Source organism: Triturus cristatus, chromosome 8, assembly GCF_964204655.1.
Source record: "Triturus cristatus chromosome 8, aTriCri1.1, whole genome shotgun sequence".
Lineage (NCBI taxonomy): Eukaryota > Metazoa > Chordata > Amphibia > Caudata > Salamandridae > Triturus > Triturus cristatus.
Window position 1 is genome coordinate 742832457 of NC_140591.1, and position 24103 is coordinate 742856559.

The following is a 24103-nucleotide window of genomic DNA, read 5'->3' on the forward strand; positions in this document are numbered from 1 at the left end:
TAAAGGCTGCATTCCTGGACACCCTTTTTGGGCTTCTCAGGGCCTTCTTCCTTCTCGGTCAGCTGCCTATTAAAGGTGCCCTCCCATTTCTCTTGTACTCGAGGGAAAGGCCGGTTTTGCCAGGTAGAGCCACTTTACCAGGTGTACTGCCGAAGCCAAAGTCACCGTCTCCTGAAGGGCCGCACGAGTGGCAGGTTCTATCATGTCTCCTCCCCACAGCTCAGTCAGCACCCCCGTCTCTTATGATAATTCAAAAACTGTCCCGGTGGTAAATCATGATATTCCAGGGGTTCATCTAATGGAAGCAGCTCACCATCTCGGTAGCAATCTCCAACCGTCAGCAGTCCTGCTTCCTCCCAACCCTGCAGCTGCAGCAGTGTAAGGGGGGATCCATCCCAGCCTGTGGGAAACCGGTAAGAGGAATACTTGGTGAATAAAGCGGCATATCTTTGGATCTTGCCGTGCATCTATCCCAACACGTTATGGCCACTGAGAGTAATGTCCCCATGTGTTTGATCTTCTGGCGATGGTTGAGCATTCTAGGGAGCAAAACCACTTGTGCGGTACTAGCCGGCAGTGATAATGTGTCAAACCCTCTCCCAGCAAGCCACCTGGCCAGCCATTGGAGCTGTGCCACCAAGTGGTAGGCTTCAAAATCAGGGGCACCCAATTCGCCCCCCCATGAGTGGAAGTTGCAATGTTTGCAGGGTTACTCTATTACATCCACCCTCCCACACCAAATCCCTCAATAGTGCGTCCAAGGCCTTAAACCAACTCTTTGGGATCACTACAGGCAAATTGATGAAAAAATATAAGAGTCATGGTAGTTCCACCATCTTGGACAGTCCCACCCTAGCCATTACTGGCAATTTGAGTGATCGCCAAAAGGACACATTTGCCCACAATGCTCTCGGGGCACCTACAAGGTTCCCCTCAAGTAGGTCCACCTGACGATGATGGAGCTGTATTCCTAGATACCTGAAAGAGGTCGACACCCATTCCAGGTCTAGTGGGAAGTTTGGTGGTCTGTCAAGGGCAGGACTCAATGAGAACACAGGTTTTCTTTTTGTTTATACGTAGTCCCGAGAGCTCAGCAATTTCCTCTAATATGCTCAAGACTATCGGGATCCCGCGAGATCCATGACGCAGTTAGATCAGTACGCCATCTGCGTATAATGATACTACATTGTGAGTTCCATCAAGAGCCACCCCTAGTCTCTCACTTTCCTGCCTGAATCACTCTGCCAGTGGCTCCACAGCTAGAGCGAAGAGCAATGATGATGGGGACACCCCTGGCGGGATCCTTTATTTATGGGATATGGGGTAGAAACCACAGTGCCTGTGCGCACTAGAGCGCTAGGATTTTCGTACAAGAGGCAGACCCATTTTGACCAGCCATCACCCATCTGCATCTTCCCCATGACCGCTAGTAATAAGTCCCATCTCAGGGAATCAAAGGCCTTTTCCAGGTCCACCGCTACCACCACAGCTTCAGGGTAATCTCTGAGGTCTTTATGAAACAGAACATGATATAATCTCCTCAGGTTGTAGGATGTGGAACGAGAGGGGATAAAACCGCTTTGGTCTGCATGGACCAGTCTCTGCATCTGTGGCAGAAGACTAGTTGCCAACGCCTTGCTTAAGGTTTTAAAATCCATGTTTAACATTGACAAGGGCCTAAATTCCGTTACCTCTGCTACATCCTTCTTCGTCTTTGGTAAGGGAATCACTAGTGCTTCCCTAATCGATTGTGGAAGACGTTTCTCCTTTAGTGCAGTCGCATAGACCTGCTCCAACCTTGGGGTTAAGTATATCCACAAAGGTGGAGTAAAATTTGGCCGAGAGGCCGTCAGGCCCCGGTGGTTTCCCCCGCGCCATATCTGGATAGCTGCTCTAATTTTCCCGGCCTTTACCGGCAGTGCCAGTGATTATTGAGAGTCCCGGTCTAATCCCCGCAATCCTAACCCTTCTAAATATTCCAGTAATTCGCCTCCCCATAGATCCCCTGGTGTCCCATATAGTTTCTCATAGTACTCCCGGAACTAATCATTGATGTCCCGTGGTAACCCATCCAGGTTACGGATACTGGGAATTGGAGCTTCCCTGCTCTCCGGTCTGATCAGCCAGGCCAATAGCCTCCCAGCTCTGCTCACTTCTACATGTTGCAGTTCTTTTTATGTTCAGTAGTCTAGTGTCCGTAGCATGTCCAACGTGGAGTTATAGAGGCTCCTCACTTCTGCCAGTCAACTCTGCACTTCAGCCCCTCCCTTTATTACTCTATCCATTGCCAGAATCTGAGCCCCCAGGGACTCAAGTTCCCGGGCAATCTCCCGTCTAGCCCCTACTACCAGCCCTAAACATTGTCCCCAGATTACCACCTTAAATGCATCCCACTCTATGAAGAGGGAGCTAGTGGTTCCTTGGTTTTCCTCAAAATAGGTAGCCATGGCTGCAGAGAGGCTTTGTTTAAAGCTTTCATCTTCCAACTAGATCTCTTCTGATTCGTGTGGACCAGAGCCCAGCTCGCATACACTGCCGCCGTCAGAGGTCCCCCACACCAGTTTGTTACCGCTTCACAAGTAGATCCCTACATGCTCAGTGGAATCACGCTCTTCGGGCGCGAGGTCAGATGGCCCGCCCAGGCCACACGACGATGTAGTTCCCCCTGACGTGGCGGCAGCTCCTCGTGTCACCACTTGTTCTCCTCAGCCAGTGGGAGCATTTCACACCACAGTGCCCATCGGCACAGCCAGGTCCAGAGGCGCCCAGTGCCAGTGTGGGAATTCAAAGCCTGGCACGGGGCTCCAAGTATGGCCAGTTGTCTCCCCTGCCGTCTGGCCCCGCAGTAACTCTTGTCAAGCGGACTGCGTCCCACTCTCCTCTCAATGTCTACACTCAGCCTGGGGTCGTTTCAGTAGGGCGGCTAAGGCCCCAGACCGGCCTTCAGTAATCCCTGTTACACCAAGGGCCCAGACCTCAGCACCAGTGCACCAGCCGCCGGCCTCTAGGCCTCCCGCAGAGCTCCCGCTGCTCACCTCGGGCGAAGCCTCTCTCAGGGGGGAGCCATCCCAGTGATCTCTACGGTGTCACTGTCTCTCTGGGAGTTTCCGCTGTCTTCAACGATCACGGGAAGCAGCCTGGAGTTCTCCAGCGCGGCCTGCCCCTCGTTGCTTCAGTGCTGCACACGCAGTGCGCTTGTCACGGAGCGCTGGGCCAGGCGCTACTCCCCTTCTCCAAATCAGGCGCGCTCCGCACTGGGCCTCGGCGTACCGGTGGTATTCTAAGCTCTGGTGTCAGCCGCCAGGCAGTTGCGTCCCGTTCCAAGCGCCAGCCGCAGTCCGCCTCCTTCCTCGCCGCTCCGGCACTGCCTAAGGCCGCCATCTTGCCACGGCAGCGCTGGACTCGTGCTGCCCCAGAGTCTCTCCTGCGGAACCATAAAGGAGCGTTATTGGGGTCCGCAGCTTCCGGCGGGTCAGGCCCCCAGAACTGAGCCCCCAGAACTGAGCCCCCAGACACAGGCGGACTCCACGGAAAAACAGGATAAATGGCACGGCTAGCGCGGAGCTCTCAGCTCACGCGTCCGCCATCAACAGCTTCTAAGCCACGCCTCTATATTCATGAGAGTTGTGTAATTTTTATATGTGCAGAGTAAGAAGTGTGCTCATATAAGTGCTGGATGATGGTGAGTAGTGTGAGTGAGTGTAGCGTGAGTGGTGCGGGTGTAGGGTAAAAAGGTGCAGATTTAAATGTCAGGTGAGCTGGATGAATGCAATGTGAGAGTCAGGCTCATGTGAGAGTTGGGTGAAGAGTGCTTGCAGAGTGAGAGGAGCGAGTGCAGGTTGGTGTGAGAAGTGTGCCTATGTGTGCTGCAGATGAGCGTTGAGAGTGAAGGGTGATCTCTGAGAGTGACTGGTGAGTGCATGGTAAAAGGAGTTAGTGCAGAGTAAGGCGTGAGTCCCAATGAGTTTCGGCAGACTAGTCCTGTGGGCAGGCAGGATGAAGAGTGCCTGTATGAATGAAGTCTGAGAGGTATGTCTGTGTGAGTGCAGGGTGAAAGGGGAGAGAACGGGGTGAGTGCTGTGATTGTTTGCATGATGTGAGTGCTGTGCCCATTTGCGTGAAGATGGGAGTGAAGGGTGAGGTGTGTGAGTGACAGGAGTGCTATGTTAGTGCACAGTGAGCGATGTGACTGTGAGAGTAGGTTGAGAGGAGTGACTGCAGGGTGAGTGATGTGAAATACGAGTTTGGGTGCGAGTGAATGTGCAGAGTGGGAGGAATTAATGCATGGAGAGTGATGTGCTTGTTTGAGTAAGACTGCAAAGTAAGCAGTGAGAGTGACAACTGAGTGAAATGTCACATGAGTGCAGGGTGAGTAGTGTGCTTGTGTAAGTGGATGGTGAAAAGCGTGAGTGGTCTGAGTGCAGTGTGATCACTGAGTGCAGGGTGTGCTCATGTGACCGCAGGTTAAGTGAAGGGAAAATGGTGTGAGTTTACGGCGATGGGCATGAGTGCAGTGTGGTCACCATGAGTGCACAATGAGCAGTGTGTTTGTGTGAGCGCAGAGTAAGAGGAGGATGAACAGTGTGAGTGTAGGGTAACAGCCTGAGTGTAGTGTGATCAATGCGAGTGTAGGGTGAGTGGTGAAAGTGACAAGTGAGTGGAGTGTCATGTGCGTACAGGGTGAGTGATGTGCTCATGCGAGTGGAGGTTAGGAGGTTGAATGGCGTGATGCAGAGTGAGCAGTGTGGTTGCTGTGAGTGCAGGATGAGCGTACAGGTGAAGTGTGAGTGATGGGAATGAGAAGAGAGCTATCTGAATTCAGGATGTATACCCAGACACCTGGAGTAACTCAGTATTGAATGGACGGTTGGCATAGGGTTTCAGATATGTCCAACTATTGCTATTATGGCATCAATCAGGGGTGGAGAAAATAAATAATGGGCTGATCCTGCAACAAACTTTTAGTATCCTGATTGGGGTTTCCGGCTGATCGGATTTCTACCGGCACCACCAGTATTTAGATGTCCCAGTCTGTACAAAAATAAGCAAAATCACCTAAAACCGGTATTTTTAGCAATTATCTGTGCATACTTCAAACAGTAACTACAAATAAAAAGCTCTTTTATATGTGTTCTGGAGCTGCATTAATGATCCATGACTAACAATTATAGTTTAATTGAACAAAAGGACACAAAAACAAAAAAGTCATGTTACAAATGAATACATACCATTTTATTTACAACCCTATTTAGTTTCAAGGCGAGGCCTTTGCAGACTCTTTAAACAACAACCAATGCCCCGGTTACTTACCGGTAATCTTCATTACTCCGAGTCCTTGTCTTCCTCGCCACAGTAATAATAATGAGCCTTCGGCTCCTAACAAACTCCAAGTTAAATTCAGCATACTAGTCTCCCTCTCCCTCCAATATGGCCCCAGTGACGACAGCCAATCCCATAAAGGGATACAGAACACCACTATCTACCTGAAAAACCAAGCCGCAGACATGAAGCCAACAAGAGGGCCGGGAGGGAAAGGGAAACTATACTGTGGCGAGGAAGACAAGGACTCGGAGTAATGAAGATTACCGGTAAGTAACCGGGGCATTACCTCCTCGTCCGTCTTCCTCGCCACAGTAATAATAATGAGCCGATACCAAAGCATATCAGCTTCATGTAACAACACAGGCCACCAGTCAAGTCAGCATCACAGCAAAACTTTATTAACAGGAAAGAGACATATAGAACCTCCAACCTATGGAACCCCAGAACCCAGCACGGAAGAGGCAAAGGCAATCGAAGCCCCACCCCCAACCTGAAGACGGTAGTGCGACATGAAGGTATGAGGGGAAGACCAAGTGGCAGCATGGCAAATATCCTCCATGGACACCCCCTTGAAAGCGGCCCAGAAGACAGCAACCGAACGAGTGGAACGTCCCTGAACAGGAAGAGAGGGAACCAAGGAAGAAGAACCATAAGCCAACAGAATAACATCCTTAATCCAACGACAGAGTGGACAGGGAAGGGCGCAAACCAAAATTAACAAACAAATTGTCCACCTTGCAAAAGGAAGAAGTCCTATCCAGGTATATCAACAAGGCGCGACGAACATCCAGAAGATGCAGCAGCGACTCCTCCGCAGAGGAGGGACCAGGACAAAGAACTGGAAGAACCACCTCAGCAGAACGATGAAAAAATGAATTCACCTTAGGAACAAAAGTGGGGTGAGGGTGTAGCACAACACGATCATCCAGAACACACAGAAAAGGAGCAGGCCGCAGGAAAGCTCCCAACTCCCCAATCCGCCTGGCAGAAGCAATAGCCACAAGAAAGACGACCTTAAGAGTCAAGAATTTCAGGTCAACCGACTCCAAAGGTTCAAAAGGAAACGACTGCAGAGCACGCAGAACCAGCGGAAGATCCCAAGGAGTGGAAGACAGAACAGGACGGGGACGCTGAAAAGCCAGAGACTTCAAAAGCCTGGACACCAAGGGCGACACAGAGACCAAAGGAAGCGCATGAGGGGCCCAAATGGCAGCACACTGCGCACGAAGAGTAGGGATGGCTAAACACAAATCAAAACCCTCATGCAAAAAAAAAAAAAAATAAATAAATAAATAAATAAATAAATCAAGAATGCGCGCAGGATCCAAGTCAGACACAGACAAACAGTGCCGAACGCAACAAACAGCAAAGTTGTCCCAGTGTTTCGCATAGGAACGCAAAGTAGATGGACGCCTGGACCGCTGAACATCATCAGCAACCACCACAGAACACCCACCCTGAATCAGGAAGTCCCTCAAGAGCCAGGCCCGCAGACCCAACGACCGGAACACCGGAAGAGGAAGCGGAGGTCCCACCAGAGGAAAAGGATCGAAGGGCAACAACCACCCCGTGCCCACCGCCAACTCCAAGAACAGAGGAAACCACGGGCGGCAACGCCAACCTGGCACAATCAGAAGAACAAGGGCTCCCTCCCTCTTGACCTTCTGCAACACAGCGGGGGGATCAGTGGAACAGGAGGGAATGCATACAACAGGCCTTTCGGCCATGGCAAGGACAGAGCATCTATCTTCCACGCCTCCGGACACGGCATAATCGTGCAAAAGCAACGGGTTTTCGCATTGGACCGGGAAGCAAACAGGTCCACAATCGGAGACCCAAACCTCCTCCGCAAAGCCCGGAACATCAGGCGCGTCAGGGACAATGACCTGATGGACGGAAAGACCCGGCTCAGGCAGTCCGCAACCACGTTCTCCCGACCAGGAAGGTAAACAGCCGACAGAGACTCCAGGTGCAACTCCGCCCATGAACAAATCAGGTAACTGAGGGAAGGAACCCGGCAGCCCCCTGATGATTGAGATACGCCATGACCACCCGATTGTCCGTCCGGACCTGGACATGATGACCCAAGAGAAGGTCCGAGAACGCCAACAAACCCAGATGGACAGCCTTCAGCTCCCTGTAATTTGATGAACACGACATCACATTCGGAGCCCAAACACCCTGAGTCGAAGAGACTCCCAGAGTAGCACCCCAGCCCAAAAGGCTGGCATCGGTAGTGAGGACCCGAGAAGGAACCACCAGAAAAGGACAACCCCGGGAGAGATGAACCACATCCAACCACCACCCCAGGGCCTCCTGAACCCCCACCGACACAGGAATCAAGAGATCGAGATCCTGAGAACAGGGGTCCCAATGCAACAAAATGTGGGACACCATGGGATACATGTGCAGGCGAGCCCAAGGAACCACTGACAAGGAAGCGGACATGAGACCCTGAACCCTCAACCAAAGTCTCGCAGGCTGGGAAGGACCAGACAGCAGGGACCGAACAGCAGACAGCAGGGTTTCCATCCGAGCAGGGGGCAGGAACACCGACCCCGACAGAGACCTGAAACGAGCCCCAATGAAAGTCAGATCCTGCGAAGGAACCAGGGAGGACTTCCCCACATTCACCAGGAATCCATGCAATTCCAGGACCCGGCAAACCCTCTGGACATGGATCACCGCCTTAGGAAGAGAAGAAGCAGAAATCAATAAAATCGTCCAGGTAGGGAAACACCTGAATGCCCTCCCCATGCAAATGACCAATGACAGGTGCCAGAACCTTCGTAAACCCCCTGGGAGCAGAGCAGAGACCAAAAGGCAATACCTGAAACTGGTAATGCCGACCCAGGACACAGAACCGCAGAAAACGCTGACTGTCGGGGTGCACAGGCACATGGAGATAGGAGTCTTGCAGATCGATTGACACTAGAAAGTCTCCCCGAGAAATCAGAGGTAGAATCACCGTCAGAGACACCATCTTGAAAGTCTGAGGGGGAATGAAGCCATTCAGCCACTTCAGGTCCATGACAGGCCTGAGATCCCCCGTGCGCTTGGACACAAGGAACAGGATGGAGTACACTCCCAACCCCCGCTGAGGCTCCGGAATCACAGCACCCTTTGCCAGAAGAGATTCTATACCGGCCAAAAGCGCCGCCTTCTTGAGGGCTAACCTGGGGCAAGGAGTGGATCTGAAATAGTCTGGCGGATCCTGGCTGAACCCAAGGCGAAAACCCTCGGAAACCACCCGAAGGACCCACTGATCTGACCCAGTCAACCTTCAGGACGTCAGGAAGAATCGCAGCCGACCCCCAACTGGACCCTTCCCCGGAGTCATGATTTTGAGGGAGCAGCAGCGGAGGAGTGAACGTTGGAGAACCAGGACTTATCTGTGGAAGGGGCACCCCGGCCACACCCCCTACCACGAAAGGGCTGGTGAACACGGCCTCTACGAGAAGGACCAGAGGCACGGGTAGCACCAAAAGACCAGAAACGACCAGCCCGATCAGGAGCCAGCAGTTTCCTATCCTCCACTGTCTTCTTCACCATATCCTCCAAAGGAGGCCCAAAAAGTTTAACTCCAATAAAAGGAATCTTCATTAGTAAAGTCTTCTGGGCAGCATCAGCCTTCCAGGAGCGCAGCCACAACTGGCGCCTAGCCGCAACCGAAGAACCAGCCGCAGAAGCAGCCGCACCCAAGGCATCAAAAGAGACGTCCGAAAGGAGACGAACCTGCTGCTCCATCATGGCCAACGTAGAGGAGATCTCCTCGCCCTGGTCCAATAGTTCAGCCAACGACTGAAAATCCTTCAGCAAGGATTGAATGGCACAAGAAGAATTAAGTGGCAGCCCGGATGGACAAATTGGCAGCAGAAAAAGTGCGCCTCAGCCCCCCATCCACCTTTCTATCCACAGGATCCGCTGGAGAGGAATCCTCAGAAACCACAGACCCATGAGACGACATCGCCGCCATCAAAGAATCAACCTTTACAGACGAAGGATACTTGGTAGAAAAATCCTGCAAAGGGTAACGTTTAGACAGGTAACATGGGAAAGCACCCTTGTCAACATCCCTCCATTCAGTCTAACACTTTCACAACAGAAGAATGCAGAGGGAGATTCTCAGGATCTGGACATTGATATTGCGCAAAAAAATCCTCCTCCATCGGAACAACCGAATCAGGAAACATCAAGCTGGTGCGAATGTGCCCCAGCACGTCCTTAAGTTCAGTACCTTGCACAAAGCGACCCTTAACCTCCACCTCATCCTCAGCGTCAGAACCAACCAGGGAGGCAGGATCAGACCTGATCTTCTTAGAAGGAGGCGCAGCCATCTTGCCATGCAAAGCAGCAGCCACAGCTGAATCTATCATCTGTTGAATCACAGACAAGGAAGGTAACGCATCCTGAGACGCAGAAGCGACTTCCCCAAGGCCCGAAGCCACCACGTCATTAGCAACCTCCATAACAGCAGTAAACAGAAAGGCAGGAAGTGAATAACCACACTGTACAGAACCGAAGACACCTGTGTTTTAAATGGCCACCTAGCACCATGAAAAAATAACAGGACACGCCCCCAACTCATAGATAAGGAGCCGGAAGCACGCGCCCCTTAACCGAGGAAAAACCCCGGTCGAGGAGACGCTGCAAAGGACTGCCGCCGTAGAAAGAGACCGGACCCAAGCCCTCAAACGGGAAGACGGCAGAAACCAACGCCCCGTGCTGTAATCGCAATCACAAACCATAAAGCGCCGACCGCAGGAAGTCCGCTGAGCAGGACGTGCGGTCGGCAATCACCTGAAAACTCGCCGGTAAAGTCCGTCGTAGCAGGACACCTAGGCGCGGAATCAGAGAGGAGGCGGGACCCAAAACGAACCCGACCTCCGCCACGCCTGGACCGCTAGAGCAGGAACCGGAGAGGCACGCAGGACAGAGGGTCCAAGGTAACACAATGCACCCCCAACACCAAACGTATACAGGGCACAAGAGTCCGCTATAGCAGGACCGCCGCCCCACACTCACCTGACAAGCAGGAACACAGCACTCGGAGTAGTGCAGAAACAAAAAAACAGGTCGATAGTGGTGTTCTGTATCCCTTTATGGGATTGGCTGTCGTCACTGGGGGCCATATTGGAGGGAGAGGGAGACTAGTATGCGGAATTTAACTTGGAGTTTCTGTTAGGAGCCGAAGTCTCATTATTATTACTGTGGCGAGGAAGACAGACGAGGAGGTAATGGCTGGTATTTTTGTTTAGGAAAGGTGGCATCCCTTCTGGTGGGATGTCTTTACACTAAATGCATTCTCCGACTGTGTCAGATGTAAGGAATAGCAAATAGGCAGAGTGGGGACCCAGTTCGAAAGGGATGTAAATCCTTTTTTAAAGACTTGTGAAAATCGTGGGCGTGGCGGTGATAAGTCTGCAGACACTACCCAGCCGAGCCTACAGCTGCTCAAGCTGCAGCAGCACGGGCTGAGACGCACCACGGTGGAGCCTGAAGCTCTTTTAGCCCTATGGTCGTTGCGCGCCTGGGGGTCATAAAGACAGGGTGGCTAAGAAATAGGTCCTGCCGGGTAAACTCATGCCTCCGAAGTTTGATAAGGCCTTTGACATGTTATGTAATACTCCGTGTCTAGCCGCAGGGTGTGAAAGAAGCAACAGTCGCTTTACTAACGGAATATCCGATGGTAGTAAATTCTACAAATGTCACATGAGGTTTACTAGCCACCCTGGTTCCAGACACGCCCCATAAGGCTGTCACGAGCAGAGCCTAGCCCTAGGAAAGTCGGTAAGAGCAAAAACAGCATGCTCGGCAGCCAGATATCAATAAAAACAAATGTGCGAGTTTGCACCCATGGAACGACCACGCTCTCCAGCCCAACCCATCCACCGGTAGACGGTAAGAGCCCAGCTTAAGCTGTCAGACTGTTCTTTCCGTGAATAACTCACCACACACAACGCACCTCCACCCACGTCTAGCTGTTCTGAACTGGGATGCAATTAAATCATGCAATCTCTGACTACAGGAGGATTGCTCGGACAAAGCACGTGCCGGCTCCGCAGCCAATAAGCTCTTCGGACTTCTGGATGGGGCACTAGGATTGGATAATGTGCCTCGTTTGGTTTTATCCCTGGGTTGCATTGCGCATTAGCAGCACCTCCAGCTCACAGACGCCTCCCGGCATAAGTTTTGCTGGGGGATTGGTTGTTATACGACCCGGAAGTTATACAATTACGCACAAATTTACATCCGTTTACAGATCTACAGTGGATTGCGGACAACAGACCGCCTGATTTTACCGAAACCCATGTAAGTAGTGAGCTGTGGTCTGGTAATATATTTCATTTGTTAATCTACCTAATGCGTCACCTAGAACACACTATGAATGCGTTTAAACTCATGGAAAAGTGTTGAGATAACGGGCTATGTGGCATATTGGGTTGCAAGTATTTGTATTGACCCATTCTGCGTGTGCTCTAAAGGGAAGTACATTGAAACCGAGCACACCTGGCAGCTGCAATATACTGCTGCTCGGAAGTAGTTAATTCCGGGTATGAGTGTTTCATTCTACTATTTGTCGTCCTGAAATTATAATGGATCTATCTGTCATATAAGTACCAGAATTATTTCAGAAATTGGAATAGAATAGGCAAACCTGAGAATTATTGTCAATTTGAATAAAATGAGAAAATAAACAAATGTATGGTAACAAATTCAACAATGTTCGTGCACGAGCATCACAGGTTTGCAATAAGACCTCATTAAATAATCAAATTAATCCTGTCATATGACATGAGTATATCCATTGACATGAGTATATCCATTGATAAATGTGTTTTATTAAGCGCTTTCCCTGTGGCTTCTCCTCCGTTTAATGGCTAACACATTTATTTTCATCGCTTAGCCAAATTTCCGAAAACACTGCGTCGAATAGCATCTATACCATTTTGATTTTCTTCCGATATTTAATCAAATAAACCCAGCCTTCCCCGCGTTCTCTATGCAATCCTCTATAATTGTCTTTTTTCAGAGCGTTTACGTACCCAGTCATCCGCACATGCATGCCTATTGGAATATTTCTAAATATGACATAATGTGAAGTATTCCTTTCAATATTGGCTTTGATTTCAAAAATTGATCAAGAGCTGTGCAAACCAATGGAGTCTGCAAAATGTGACACGCATTGGCAAAGCCAGAAGGCCTTGCCATTGCCCTTTAGCCAAGCTGTGTAGGATTGCAGAGGCTGTGCAGCATGGCTAAATAAAGAAAAAAACAGTTTTATCATTGTATTGGCCCATGCAACACCAAAATGATGCAGCTAAATATTTTTCTTTTATTAATTTGCCGGTCCAATGTGGATCAGCAAATAAAATGAAAAGGGAGAAGCATATTATAGAGACAGCTAGAAAACACACACACTCTCAAGGAGTGCTTAAACAAAAAGAAAAAAAGTAAAAACTGAAAAACCAAGCACTGTAAGGACACAGTAATACGTTAGCAGTCTGGGGGGACAAACACAAGAAAATGAAGGCAGGCCCACAGATGCTAATGAGTAAGAAGCAAGCAAATCCTTTGCAATGAAGCTAGCCATTAGTAAGCAATCGGTGGGCTTTAAGCCCAATTTAAGCTAGTAATATTTATTGCAACAGAAAGCACATGTGCTGTGTTAGAAATGGGAGTCTCTAGTTGGCAGAGGTAGGCACCTTTGACCAAATAGGGACCCTTGGTTCTAGTCAGGGTAAGGGGGAAACACACTGTTGATAACCCCTTCTCACCCCCTTAGAAGCTTGGCACGAGCAGACAGGCTTATCCCCAAGGCAATGTGTAAAGTATTTGCACCAACACCCATAGTAACAGTGAAACACCGCAAAGGGACACCACACAGGTTATTTATAAACAATATAAATATCTTTATCTAAATTGGGCAAGACCAAAACGACCACATACATAAATGCTCGTCTTTGAATGTTCTTGGTAAAATTCTTATTAAAATGACCTTGCTGACTCCTGTATTTCCTTTTGAAAGATTCAAAACTGTTTTGAATATTGGGCAAGTAACGTGATCGGAAATAATCTCTAAAGAGATACGGTACTTGGTAAAGTCAATGTTAAAATGTGAACTCAGTAATTTTTGCACTCTTTGCGAAAGCTTAATCAAATGTCGCTACTCAGTATTCCTGAGTACTTAAGAGGTATCTCCGATGTTAAGTTGCAGGGTTTTTAAAGTCCTGACACATGCTTATCAAGAATCGCGTCCCTAAACCAGTCCCAGAACTCACAGTTACGCGAGCATGGACCCGCTGACACAATCCCCAGTGAGCGAAAAACAACCCGCCTGCAGCATTATCAACAGCAACAGTCTTGGGCACAGGCTCAAATTGCTGATCGAAGCCATTACCTGTGGCGTATGACGTCTCGACTGCAGTCCGTGCTAGGCGATTCTTCAGGACGGGCAGTTCTCTCCTCGCTGTCCCTCGATCGCAGCTCCGATCTCGGCGCTGGACGTCCTGCTGGGCGATTTTTCCTCCGCAGGGGATGCTGGTTTTTTGGAGGCTCCGATTGCTAGGCGACTCCTCACAGCCGGGGTACAGCACGCTTACTCCTCCTCACAAAGGGCTCTCCCCTCACATCTGGCCGGCGGCGGTGATTTCGGCACTTTGAAGGTCATGGGCAGTGTGCAGCCTTTCACACGTGGTCGCATAGACGACTCTCTGTAAAATTACGCTTTGAGGCAAGGCAGACCTCACGATGGGCATCAGCTATGTGCCGACAAGCACACCGAGTCAACACACCAGGGGCAGATGATGTAGAGGTCACGAAGGCCACAGTCTATGTGCGAAGACACGCACCCAGCAGCTTGGAAGAGTGTTAAGTGGAAACATTTATAACCCTGAGTTTCCACAACAGGAGTCCAGCTCTCCTCAGGCCCTTGGAGACTCTTGTCTTCAGAAGAACAAAGCACACAGCACAGTTCCTCTTCAAGTAGGGGGACACAGCACACAGCAAAAAGTCCCTTAGTCCTCTTCCTCAGCAGAAACAGCAACTGCAGGTCAGCCCCCACACACACACAGCAATGGCAGCACTTTTCCTCAGTCTTTTTCAGCTGTTCTGGTTGCCAGGGTTTCCTTCTTGATCACGAAGTTTCCTAGTCTAAAATTCAGGGGTTTCAGCTCTAATATTTATACCACAAAAGTATTTGTTCTCCATGTGTGAGGGGTCCTGGACCCAGTCCAAACCAGTTCTGGGTGCACTCTGCCAGTGCACATCTTCTTCCTTTGTGAGTGTGAGTCAGGGTCATCAGACACACCGCAGGAGGTGGAGCCAGCATTGTGGAAGGCAGGCACAGCCCTATTCAGGCCCAGGTGCTACTCCTCCCACCACTCCAAATGCAGATAGGTCTATTCAGCCTAGTGCTGACTCACCCCCTCTCCTGGATCTGCCCCAGCCCCTGTCACTCACAAACCAAACTGACCAGGTAAACATGGAAGTTTAACAACCAGATCACAGGCACTGCAGTTGCAGGCCTGAGACACCATTTTATGGCTACTCCTGTGGGTGCACACTCAGTGCTGCAAGCCCACTAGTAGCATTTGAATTACCAGCCCTGGCACACTCAGTGCACTTTACTAGGGACCTACTGGTAAAACAAATATGCCAATCATGGACAACCAATCAAAATAACAATTTACACAGAGAGCATATGCACTTTAGCACTGATCAGCAGTGGTAAAGTGCCCAGAGTCCTATAGCCAACAACCACTGGCCAGGAAAAAATAGGAGGAAGAAACCAAACAAATTGGGGCTAACCCTGCAAAAAGGGCAATTTCCAACTTGCTTTGTAGTAGGCAAGACCTAAAAAGAGCTGCAAATAACTTGTTACAAAAAATTAAAACAATGAAAAGTACGTAGTCATTTGTAAACGTCGATTGTCACATGGAGAAGAAGTCTGATCTTTGGCATATAATGGTGTTTTATAATCGTGGCCAGGCTTTGCGTTTGGATGTGGCGATAGAACACTATAAATGGATAACGATTGATGAACAAATTACTACTCCTGTCACTGGTACGACAATGTGAACGTCATGTTACATTTGAACTGTGAAATATAAAATTAATGATGCCTGAATTTAGCTCAGCAAACGGGACATTGATTTAAGGGGGCAACATATGTCTTGTTACAGTTCAGAGACTTCCATGTTTAAGCCGTAAAAAAGCTTTTCAGAGTATTGTTCCGAGTGAAATGGATTGATTATTGCTTTAACGATCTATATATTCCATTGGACAATTAAAGACCAAACATTGTTGAATTAGTCTTTCACTGAGGAATTTAATCAGTCAACCAAAGAGTTTATAAGGTCTGCACCAAAAACTGCAATAAAGTATTATAATTAACTGGTAACTTGGTACCTCTGAGAGCAGTATTTGAGGTGGGAGTAGTAAAGGTGTCAGGGCTGTCGCGAGCAGCAAAAAAAGATTGACTATACAATAGGCATTTAATTTGCAAAGCACATACCCAATTGCAGGCAGTCCTCTATCAGTTGAGGAAAAGTTAAAAGTAAATGACTTATCAGAATCTTAAAGAATCACGGGCCTCAAGCTCCCTCCCTAGTGATGATGATTTTCAATAAATTGTTGCCAGAGCAGATCTAGGTCTGTGGAAATTCACTCCACATGTGGTTTGCTTTGCAAATCAATCAATTTAGCAAAGGATTAAACAACGGTGCACATGTTTTCCTATATATTTTTTTGCTTCTGGCACGCAAAATGAGATCATGCTCCAGCGTCTCTGGACAGGATTAGAAAAGCAATCGCATGTCCCACTAATTGCAGAGGACTTCCCCCACCTTTGCCTTTGTGAGGTGAGGGGAGAGAGGAGATAATAGGAGCAGTAAGAAGAGGAAACTCAACGCCACACACTATGTAGTGTGAATAGAGGACAGGTGGTGGGGAGAAGCAATATCGGTGAAGGATTAATGTGAGTAGATATGGGTCTATGGGCAAAAGGTGACCCAGTCCATGTACAGCAACTTTGTGAGTAGCAGGAGGGTGGTGGTGACAGGAATCTCTAGGTCGGCACAGTAATAATCCCTACCTTTGGCAAAGCTTCTGGGTTTGAGACCAAGTTGGATGCATCCCACAACAGTCTCACTTGCCTCTTTGTTGTGGCTGACACCAGTTTAGTGCAGTACTCAGTCGAACTGGTTAGCCCTGATTCGGTGCTGATCTGGAGAGTATAGGGCTTGACTTGTAAAGGGATGACTGGTAGGTTGTGCTCCTAATGTTTGTATCCAAGTTGGTATTTTGAGCATTCCTATTGTATGCAGCTCAACTAAAACTATAGTCTGCTCTTTGTTTTGTAGGTTGAATTTGAAATGGCAGCTGCTACTATAGTCCACGATACATCCGAAGCAGTTGAGCTCTGTCCTCCAATGGGATTACATCTAAAACCCATCACAAAAATGACAATCAGTGTCTCGCTTCCCCAACTGAAGCAGCCAGGAAAGTCCATCTCAAACTGGGAAGTCATGGAAAGGCTAAAAGCCATGGTGCAGAACCATCAGTTTTCCACCTTGAGGATTTCGAAAAGCACCATGGACTTCATCCGATTTGAAGGGGAAGTTGAAAAGAAGAGCCTAGTAAAGGCCTTCCTCACTGCCCTCGATGGCAAAACAATAAAACTCAGTGGTTTCTCTGATATCTTGAAAGTACGCGCTGCTGAATATAAAGTTGATTTCCCCACCCGGCACGACTGGGACTCCTTTTTCCGTGATGCAAAGGACATGAATGAAAGTCTTCCAGGAGAGAGGCCAGACACTATTCACTTAGAAGGGTTGCCTTGTAAATGGTTTGCCGCAAAAGAGTCACTTTCTGAAAAGCCAAGCGAAGAAGTGCTTATTCAAGTATTTCAAACCTTTGGGGAAATACGTAATGTGGATATACCCATGCTAGATCCTTACAGGGAAGAAATGACTGGTAGGAATTTCCACACCTTCAGTTTTGGAGGACACTTGAACTTCGAGGCATATGTTCAGTACAAGCAATATGCTGGGTTTATGAAAGCCATGAATGCTCTGCGAGGAATGAAGCTGATGTATAAAGGTGATGATGGTAAAGCGGTGGCATGCAACATCAAGGTAAGGTTATCCGCCTCTTGAAATAGTTATTTTCCTCTTGCAATCTTTGTTCTTAAGTTGCCCAAACAGTCACTAAGTTGATCTACTGTTTTTAAAGGTATTTAGTTAAAGTGCAAATCGTCTATCTTAAAAGCATCTCCAAGTAAGTCCTGTTTGTGTTTTAATACCCTGTTGCAAGGGTGTGAAATTTAATAAAATGTCTACTTGTCCATGGGGTATGTATTTATTTATTTATAAAGTTTTATATAGCGCGAACAAGATCCCAAGGGATATTGGAGCGCTTCACAATAAAGGTGATCAGGGATTTACATATGTCAAATACAAATCAACGAGACAGTTAGAAAGGGTGCCAAGTTACAGCTGACAGGAATGTACAGGCGTCAAATACAAATCAACAGGGTAGGTTGCTTTATAAATCTACTGGCCCTGTAACAAAATCCACTCTTCCATTTCGTGGCAGGTATAGTGGTGAGAAATTATGGCAGCAATCTCATTATATAAGTGCTCTGATATAGTCTCTCTGATTCTGCCAGGGCTCATACCATAGGAGGGTCTGAATACTAGTAATTCCCTTCTTTTGCTACCTTTCCGAAGATCTACATACTGAGGCTGAAGGTAGTGGTAAGCAATAGTTTTGCTTGGAATGCCCTTTTGAGTGTGTGCAAACCGACTAACTTGCCTGTTTTAAGGGTTTTCACCAGCTCTTCTCTTCTCTTTTCCCATACTGTGAAAAGTTGGAAATTTACTCCTGACAATGGCAGATGTAAAACTTCTTCCAGGGTTGGGGAAAAAGTGGTTGGAGGGAAAGTGAACTTTCTGACGCTCAACAGATTTTCGCATGAGCAAATCTATCCATGCAGTTTGCTCTTGTTAAAATGCAGTTCACAAATGTTTGCTAGGACTATGACTTATTGACCTAATTCTGTAAATTCTTGTGAATTCACAAAAGCCATAAATCTGCACTAATGCATGGACATATACCAAGGGTGCACTATTGAGATTTCATTAATACACGGGCCTCTAATTATGTCTGGCTTAACCAAGACCATTTATCATTTACCACCTATTGACTGGCTGCACTATGAGTGCCAGTATTCTACTCTTTGACAAGGAGCATATTGACACACAAAGTAATTTTGTTCAGTGCCAGGAATCTAATGTGGCAATGTGTTTTTTTTTTTTTTTTTTTTTAAACCAACACTTTTTTTTGTTTTTTTACCAATGCTTGTTATAAAGGCGAGGGCCCGGCAGCTCCCACACCAATAAGGTTTTATAAAAATCATGCCAAAACCCAAACCAGACAGGCACTGACAAATCCAAAAGGATGACCACCAATTTTAGACCTACTGACTTTGCCAATGCTTGTTCATTATTATGTTTCCCATAATATTGTAGAAACTGGTTACACCAATTGTTTACCATTAGGAATATTTTTGGGAAATACTAGCATGGATCAACACGTTTTTTATAAATGATGTTGCAAAGAAATAGTACCTAAAATTTTACAGTGGATTAGCAAAAAAAATGTTTTGTTTCCTAATTGCATTTTTGGGAACATTTTATTTTAAAAGCAAAGAATCCTCCATCTTGCTTACAAGCTTTTGAAAATATTTGCATCTAATCAGAGAGCATTCTGCGCATATTATACATAGCCTTGTACTGCAAAACTTAAACGTGTGTATACATGTTTATACTGGAACCGCTGTCAGTAGTGCAGTCCGATCTTACATTTTCTTAGAACGCTCACCCTAATAATAAAGGTTTTGCATTAAAGAACCATAAATAGAAGTTCAAACGGCATTATCGCATGAATACAAAAATTAACTTAACTGCCGACAATGCCCTTCCCCGATCCATAATGTGGTACTGTAAACTGGCAGCCAAAGGGTTTGTGTTGCAGAGGGTTGGGCCTGCTTGTGCAAAGGAAAAAATGCACATGAAAACTTGTTATCCTTGCCCCCAAACGAGAAGTCATGGGTGTTGGGCTATAGGAATCCCACACCCCTGCTGTTGGGGCTCCCTAACATAATCCACTGTTGTACCGTAGCCCATAACTTCAGCAATGGCATGGAACTAATGTCTGTAGGCAGTGTGAGCTATATTGCAAATGGCCTCATGCTTCTGAAACGTTCTTTTCACACTGCATCTTTAACAAAGAGAGACTACTGAAAGATCACAATTGAGAGTGTAGGTTTTTCAAACAATATATTGTACTTCATGAGCAATGGTGCTATTTTTGTGTGGTTTTTTTTTTTTGTAGCAAACATCACTTTTTGGCTCTCTCTCAGTGAAAATACCCTGCAGCAACTGTGATTTTGCCACGATGATGCGAAACCGGGTTAGAACTGCTCAGATTAATCTTTTGTAGAGAAATCTTCTGTTGGGAAGTAAAGAACACGTTTCTTACCTTTGGGAATTCTCTTTCTGGTAGGGACTCTATCTAGCCACAGATTCCACACCTTTTGATTATTCCCCAGGCATCAGACTGGATCCTAAAACATTTTCATAGTACCTCTGTGCACCAGAAGGTGGTGCCGTGTGGCTCTATACGGACTCCATTCTGCTCTGAAAGCTACATGCAGGGCCTATATAGGGGCGACTCATGTAGGCTGCCCGTTGTTTTCGACATAGTCAACGCCCCCAGAAGTGGAGCCCCAAAAGCAAATTGATAGACCAGTGTGCAGATTCTTTGACTTGGAATTTTGTTAATGGGTAGAGTCCAGTCACAGGATGGGAGGGTCGGCGAGGAATCAGCGGCTTCTGCACTGTCTTGCCCTTTTTCACTCCAGCGGTTCCCCCACAAAGAGCTGATAATCCAGCTGGTGATCTTTGGCGCGATTGATGTGGAAGCTGAACTCCTTTCTATTTTATTTTGGGGGGGGGGGGGTTCTAAGCGTTAGTCTCTCCTTCTCCTTAGAGGGGTGAGGTGGAGCATAGAACACCTGCAGGGTGATGACTTGATCGACATGGATAAGTATCCCAACTTTCGGTAGAAAGGATGTCCTAGTTTGCAGAACCAGCTTAGTTGGGAAGAAGGCGGTGTATGGTGGATGAAGACACAGAACCTGAACCTCACTCACACGCTGTGCTGAGGTGATGGCAACTAGGAATGCAGTTTTGATGGAGAGGAGCCATAGGGGGCAGCTGTGGAGTAGCTCAAATGGAGTACACATTAAATAAGTAAGGACGAGATTGGGGTCACATTGGGGCATCTCAAAAGGAAAAGAGGAACTGATGCTGGAGCCCTTTCAAAAACCTCATCACAACTGGTGATTTAAATGATGAAGGCTGATCAGGCAATTGTGGGAAGGCCAAATAAGTACCTTTACAGTGCCCACAGCAAGGCCATGCTGGGCATGGGAAAGAGCAAACCGGACATCAGACAAGTGGACCTGCAGAGAGTCAATTTGGTGTTCGCCGCACCAAACCCCAAACTTGTCCCAGTGACAGGTGTATGCAGCCTTTGTCAAGGGGCGCCTGGCTGCCAAGATGACCTCAAATACTTCTGGAGGGAGATTGAAGCATTCAGCGGGTGCTGCTCAGTCTTTATGCTTGGAGGTGTAGATTGTGGAGGCCATGGGGTAGAACTACACCTTTCTGCTGCAACAGCAGTTCTTCTGGAGGGGCAGCCAGATTGTGAGCCAGATGATCAATCTCAGGAGTCCTGTATACAGTACTCTCTGTGCCCAGTCAGGAGCCACTAAGATGCCTTGGGCTCGGTCAGTTCTGCTCTTCTTGAGAATTTGAGGCTGGAGTGGTGTTTGACGTATTTGGAGTCCCAAGGCAGAACACCTCTCCTAGCGAGACATGCATTGGAAACTGCAACATGCAGAAGTGCTGACATGCATTCTCGGTGGTGGCAAACAGATTGAGCTAAGGTTCTCACCATTTGCGGGAGAGACCGTGCCCCATCGCCAAGTGTAACTGCCACTCGTGATCCGCTATCTGCCAAAGGCTGAGCTAGTCTGCCCTGGTGTACAGGGAGGCTAGCCAAGTGATTTACTGCCAGACAGATTCCTTGGCAGTGCAGCCATTTCCAGAGGTGTAAGACCTCCTAGCACAGGATATGTGACTCCACACTGCCTTGTTTGTTGCAGTATCACATAGCAGTGTTGTTGTCAATGAACACCTGCAGTAGCCTTCTCTTGATATAGAGTAGAAAGGCTTTCAATGCCAATCAGATCGCGCAGAGCTCCAACAGGTTGATGTGGAGTCCGTATTCCCCCGGAGACCAGAGGCCCCTGATCTCCACCTCTCCCAGGTGGCAGCCCCAGCCCATAAGCAACGCATCAGTCACCACTGTCTACTCTGGATGGGTCTCCCACTGACCCATTTGTAGTTCAGTAACCACCACTGCAGATTTTACGCAGTCTCCTTTGTATTCTGGACTAGGTCAGAGAGGTTCCCTTGATGTTGGGTACACTGAGACTTCAGGTCCCACTGCAGAGCTATTATATGCCACCTGGCGTGCTCGATGAGCAGGAGGCCCTCAGTCCCAGAAGCCTCAGAGCCAACCTTCAGGACAGAGGCTGAAAGATTAGGATCATAGCCTAGTGGCTCCTATAATGGCCCTGAATGTCACTTCTGGAGCGGAATGGAGTCTGCGCGGAGCCACATGGCACCACCTTCTGGAGCTTTGTGGTACTGTGGAAAAGTTTCTGTATCCAGACTGATGCCTAGGGAATATTAAAAAGGTGAGGAATCTACAGCTACAAGTCTCTAACAGACAAACCAGTCACTTAGGTTCAATAAAGTTTTCACTGGTACAGACTATCTAGCTGCAGATTCATAACCAACTCTCCCATTCTCTGCACACTGTTTGATCAATTTGCTTTTAGAGTCCTCGTTTGGGGGCAGGGACAGTCTCGAAAGCAACTGAAAGAATGCGCGAGTGGCTGCTATATAGGCATTTCCGTTGCGGAATGGTTCCATGCGGAGCCACGTAGCTCCACATTCCGGTGTGCAGAAGTACTTTGGGAAAAGTTTCCGGATCCAATCTAACACCTGGGGAGTCTTTAGGCGAGGAATCTGCAGCCAGAAGTCTCTGTCAAAAAGAAACTTTCTATATGCACTTGCCTACTTAGTAAATAAACTACCAAACGTGATTGTGTCGCAAGTGTCCAGGTACAATGCAAAGCGAGTGTATTAAAACCGGAATAGTGTGATCTTGTAGTCTAATCCTTCAAGGTTAAGTGAATAAAGCATGTTTATTTCAAACTATTTGAAAACAAAATATAGACCTATTGTCAACAACTGGAGTCTACAATTTCTTCATGAAAAATAGCTGTTCATGCATTTGCATTTCCCCAGAGACAATATATGAGGTCTTCCAGCACAACTGTATGTGTTCCCCTATCGCCACCGTACTCTTCAGTGCATTTGCTGGGATAGAAAAAATCCCTTGCATGTTTCTGGCGTGCATGCCTTAAGTTTACTATAGCAAGTTATGTTGTTTTTTGATTGTTGATGCGGACTGCAACTCAGACCAGAGTTCTGTGTTCTGGAAGAGCCCTCCAAGTGCATCCTCCTTTTCTGCTCACCGGGCTGTTGAGGACAGAAAATGGTTGTCGCAAAAGAGTATAGTTGGATGACAGACCTTTTTAACACTCACCTGTAAGAGAGTCATCTGGTGATATCTCCTGTATATTTAAACTGGTCTCTGCAACCGGGTCATTTTCTCCATCCTTGTGGGGCATGGATGGTGCGTCTTTGCGTAACTCCTGTGTGTGAAAGCTGTGCATGAGTGTGCTTTTATTTGTTGCTGTAGGCACACAGGGCTCCACTTTTAGGTCTCGCCTGAGCCAGCGCATGCGCTGCGAGACATTTAGTAACGTGCTTTTAAAAGTGCTATCACAGCTTTTGCTAGCCTAGCGCTTGCGCGTGCAGCCGCCAGCTTTCAGCGCCTGATGAGGCGCCATTTGGAGCGCGATCACTTTCACTCGCGTGATTTTTAAAAAAAAAATCCTTTTTGCGCACACACAACTCACTCACCACTCGCGTGTTTTTTTTTTTTTGTTTTTTTTTTAATTTCATTTTTGCGCACGCACATAACTCCCGGGCTTGTTAAATTGTTAACTTTCACATCCGGCTACACTTCCTTTCTTGCTACACACAATGTGCAATAATTAACAAAACAGCCTTCGAGACCCAAACTGGAGCAGCAAGTTTTCTATTAAGTCATCGCCGCAGTGGAGCAGCAGTAGTTAAACGTTATCGGTGTATTTACATAAGCCGCACAACAGTTGTGCCAACCGTTATCAACAGAACATTCCAGTGGGTCTCCGGCGGTCAGTGGTGCTCTGTAGAAGAGGAACGTTTAGTGTTTCTGCCTCTACGCGACAGAAGCGGTGACACAGCTGCACATATTCGTTCCTTCGTGATATCTTCACCTCCTGCTGCCTCGAGCAAGGTTCCCATGACTGGCACCGACGCACAAGCTAAATTGCCGCTCGTCGCTTGGCCTCAAATCACGAAGTGACTGACTACAAATCAATGTGCCTCCTTTCGCACGCACAAAAGAGCTTCCTCTCACCTTCACCTCCCTATTCGGTTCTTCTGCAGGCGTGTCCTGACATTGAACTCTTACACGAGGCAGCGCCTAAATTGGGAATTAAAAATTTGCGAACATTCGTGACAAGAATTTT

The 24103-nt window shown here is 47.8% G+C and overlaps 2 protein-coding genes across 6 annotated transcripts in view; one reads left to right on the forward strand and one right to left on the reverse strand.

Moving 5' to 3' along the window:
* Nucleotides 1-11466, reverse strand: part of LOC146805002 (arylsulfatase D-like) — a 514533-nt gene extending 503067 nt beyond the window's left edge. For 2 of the 4 annotated variants that reach the window (XM_085622151.1, XM_085622150.1), the window contains exon 1: nt 11274-11466. In XM_085622151.1, the coding sequence (XP_085478277.1) occupies nt 11274-11466 (193 nt within the window). Of the gene's footprint in view, nt 1-10347; nt 10370-11273 lie in introns of those variants that run through there. The other 2 variants (XM_085622152.1, XM_085622155.1) reach the window with 2 other exon arrangements.
* Nucleotides 9953-24103, forward strand: part of AKAP17A (A-kinase anchoring protein 17A) — a 68605-nt gene continuing 54454 nt past the window's right edge. Inside the window, exons 1-2 of one of the 2 annotated variants that reach the window (XM_085622158.1) lie at nt 9953-10268; nt 16686-17459. In XM_085622158.1, coding sequence (XP_085478284.1) covers nt 16698-17459 — 762 coding nt within the window. In that variant the 5' untranslated portion in view covers nt 9953-10268; nt 16686-16697. Of the gene's footprint in view, nt 10269-11497; nt 11635-16685; nt 17460-24103 lie in introns of those variants that run through there. The other variant, XM_085622157.1, reaches the window with a different exon arrangement.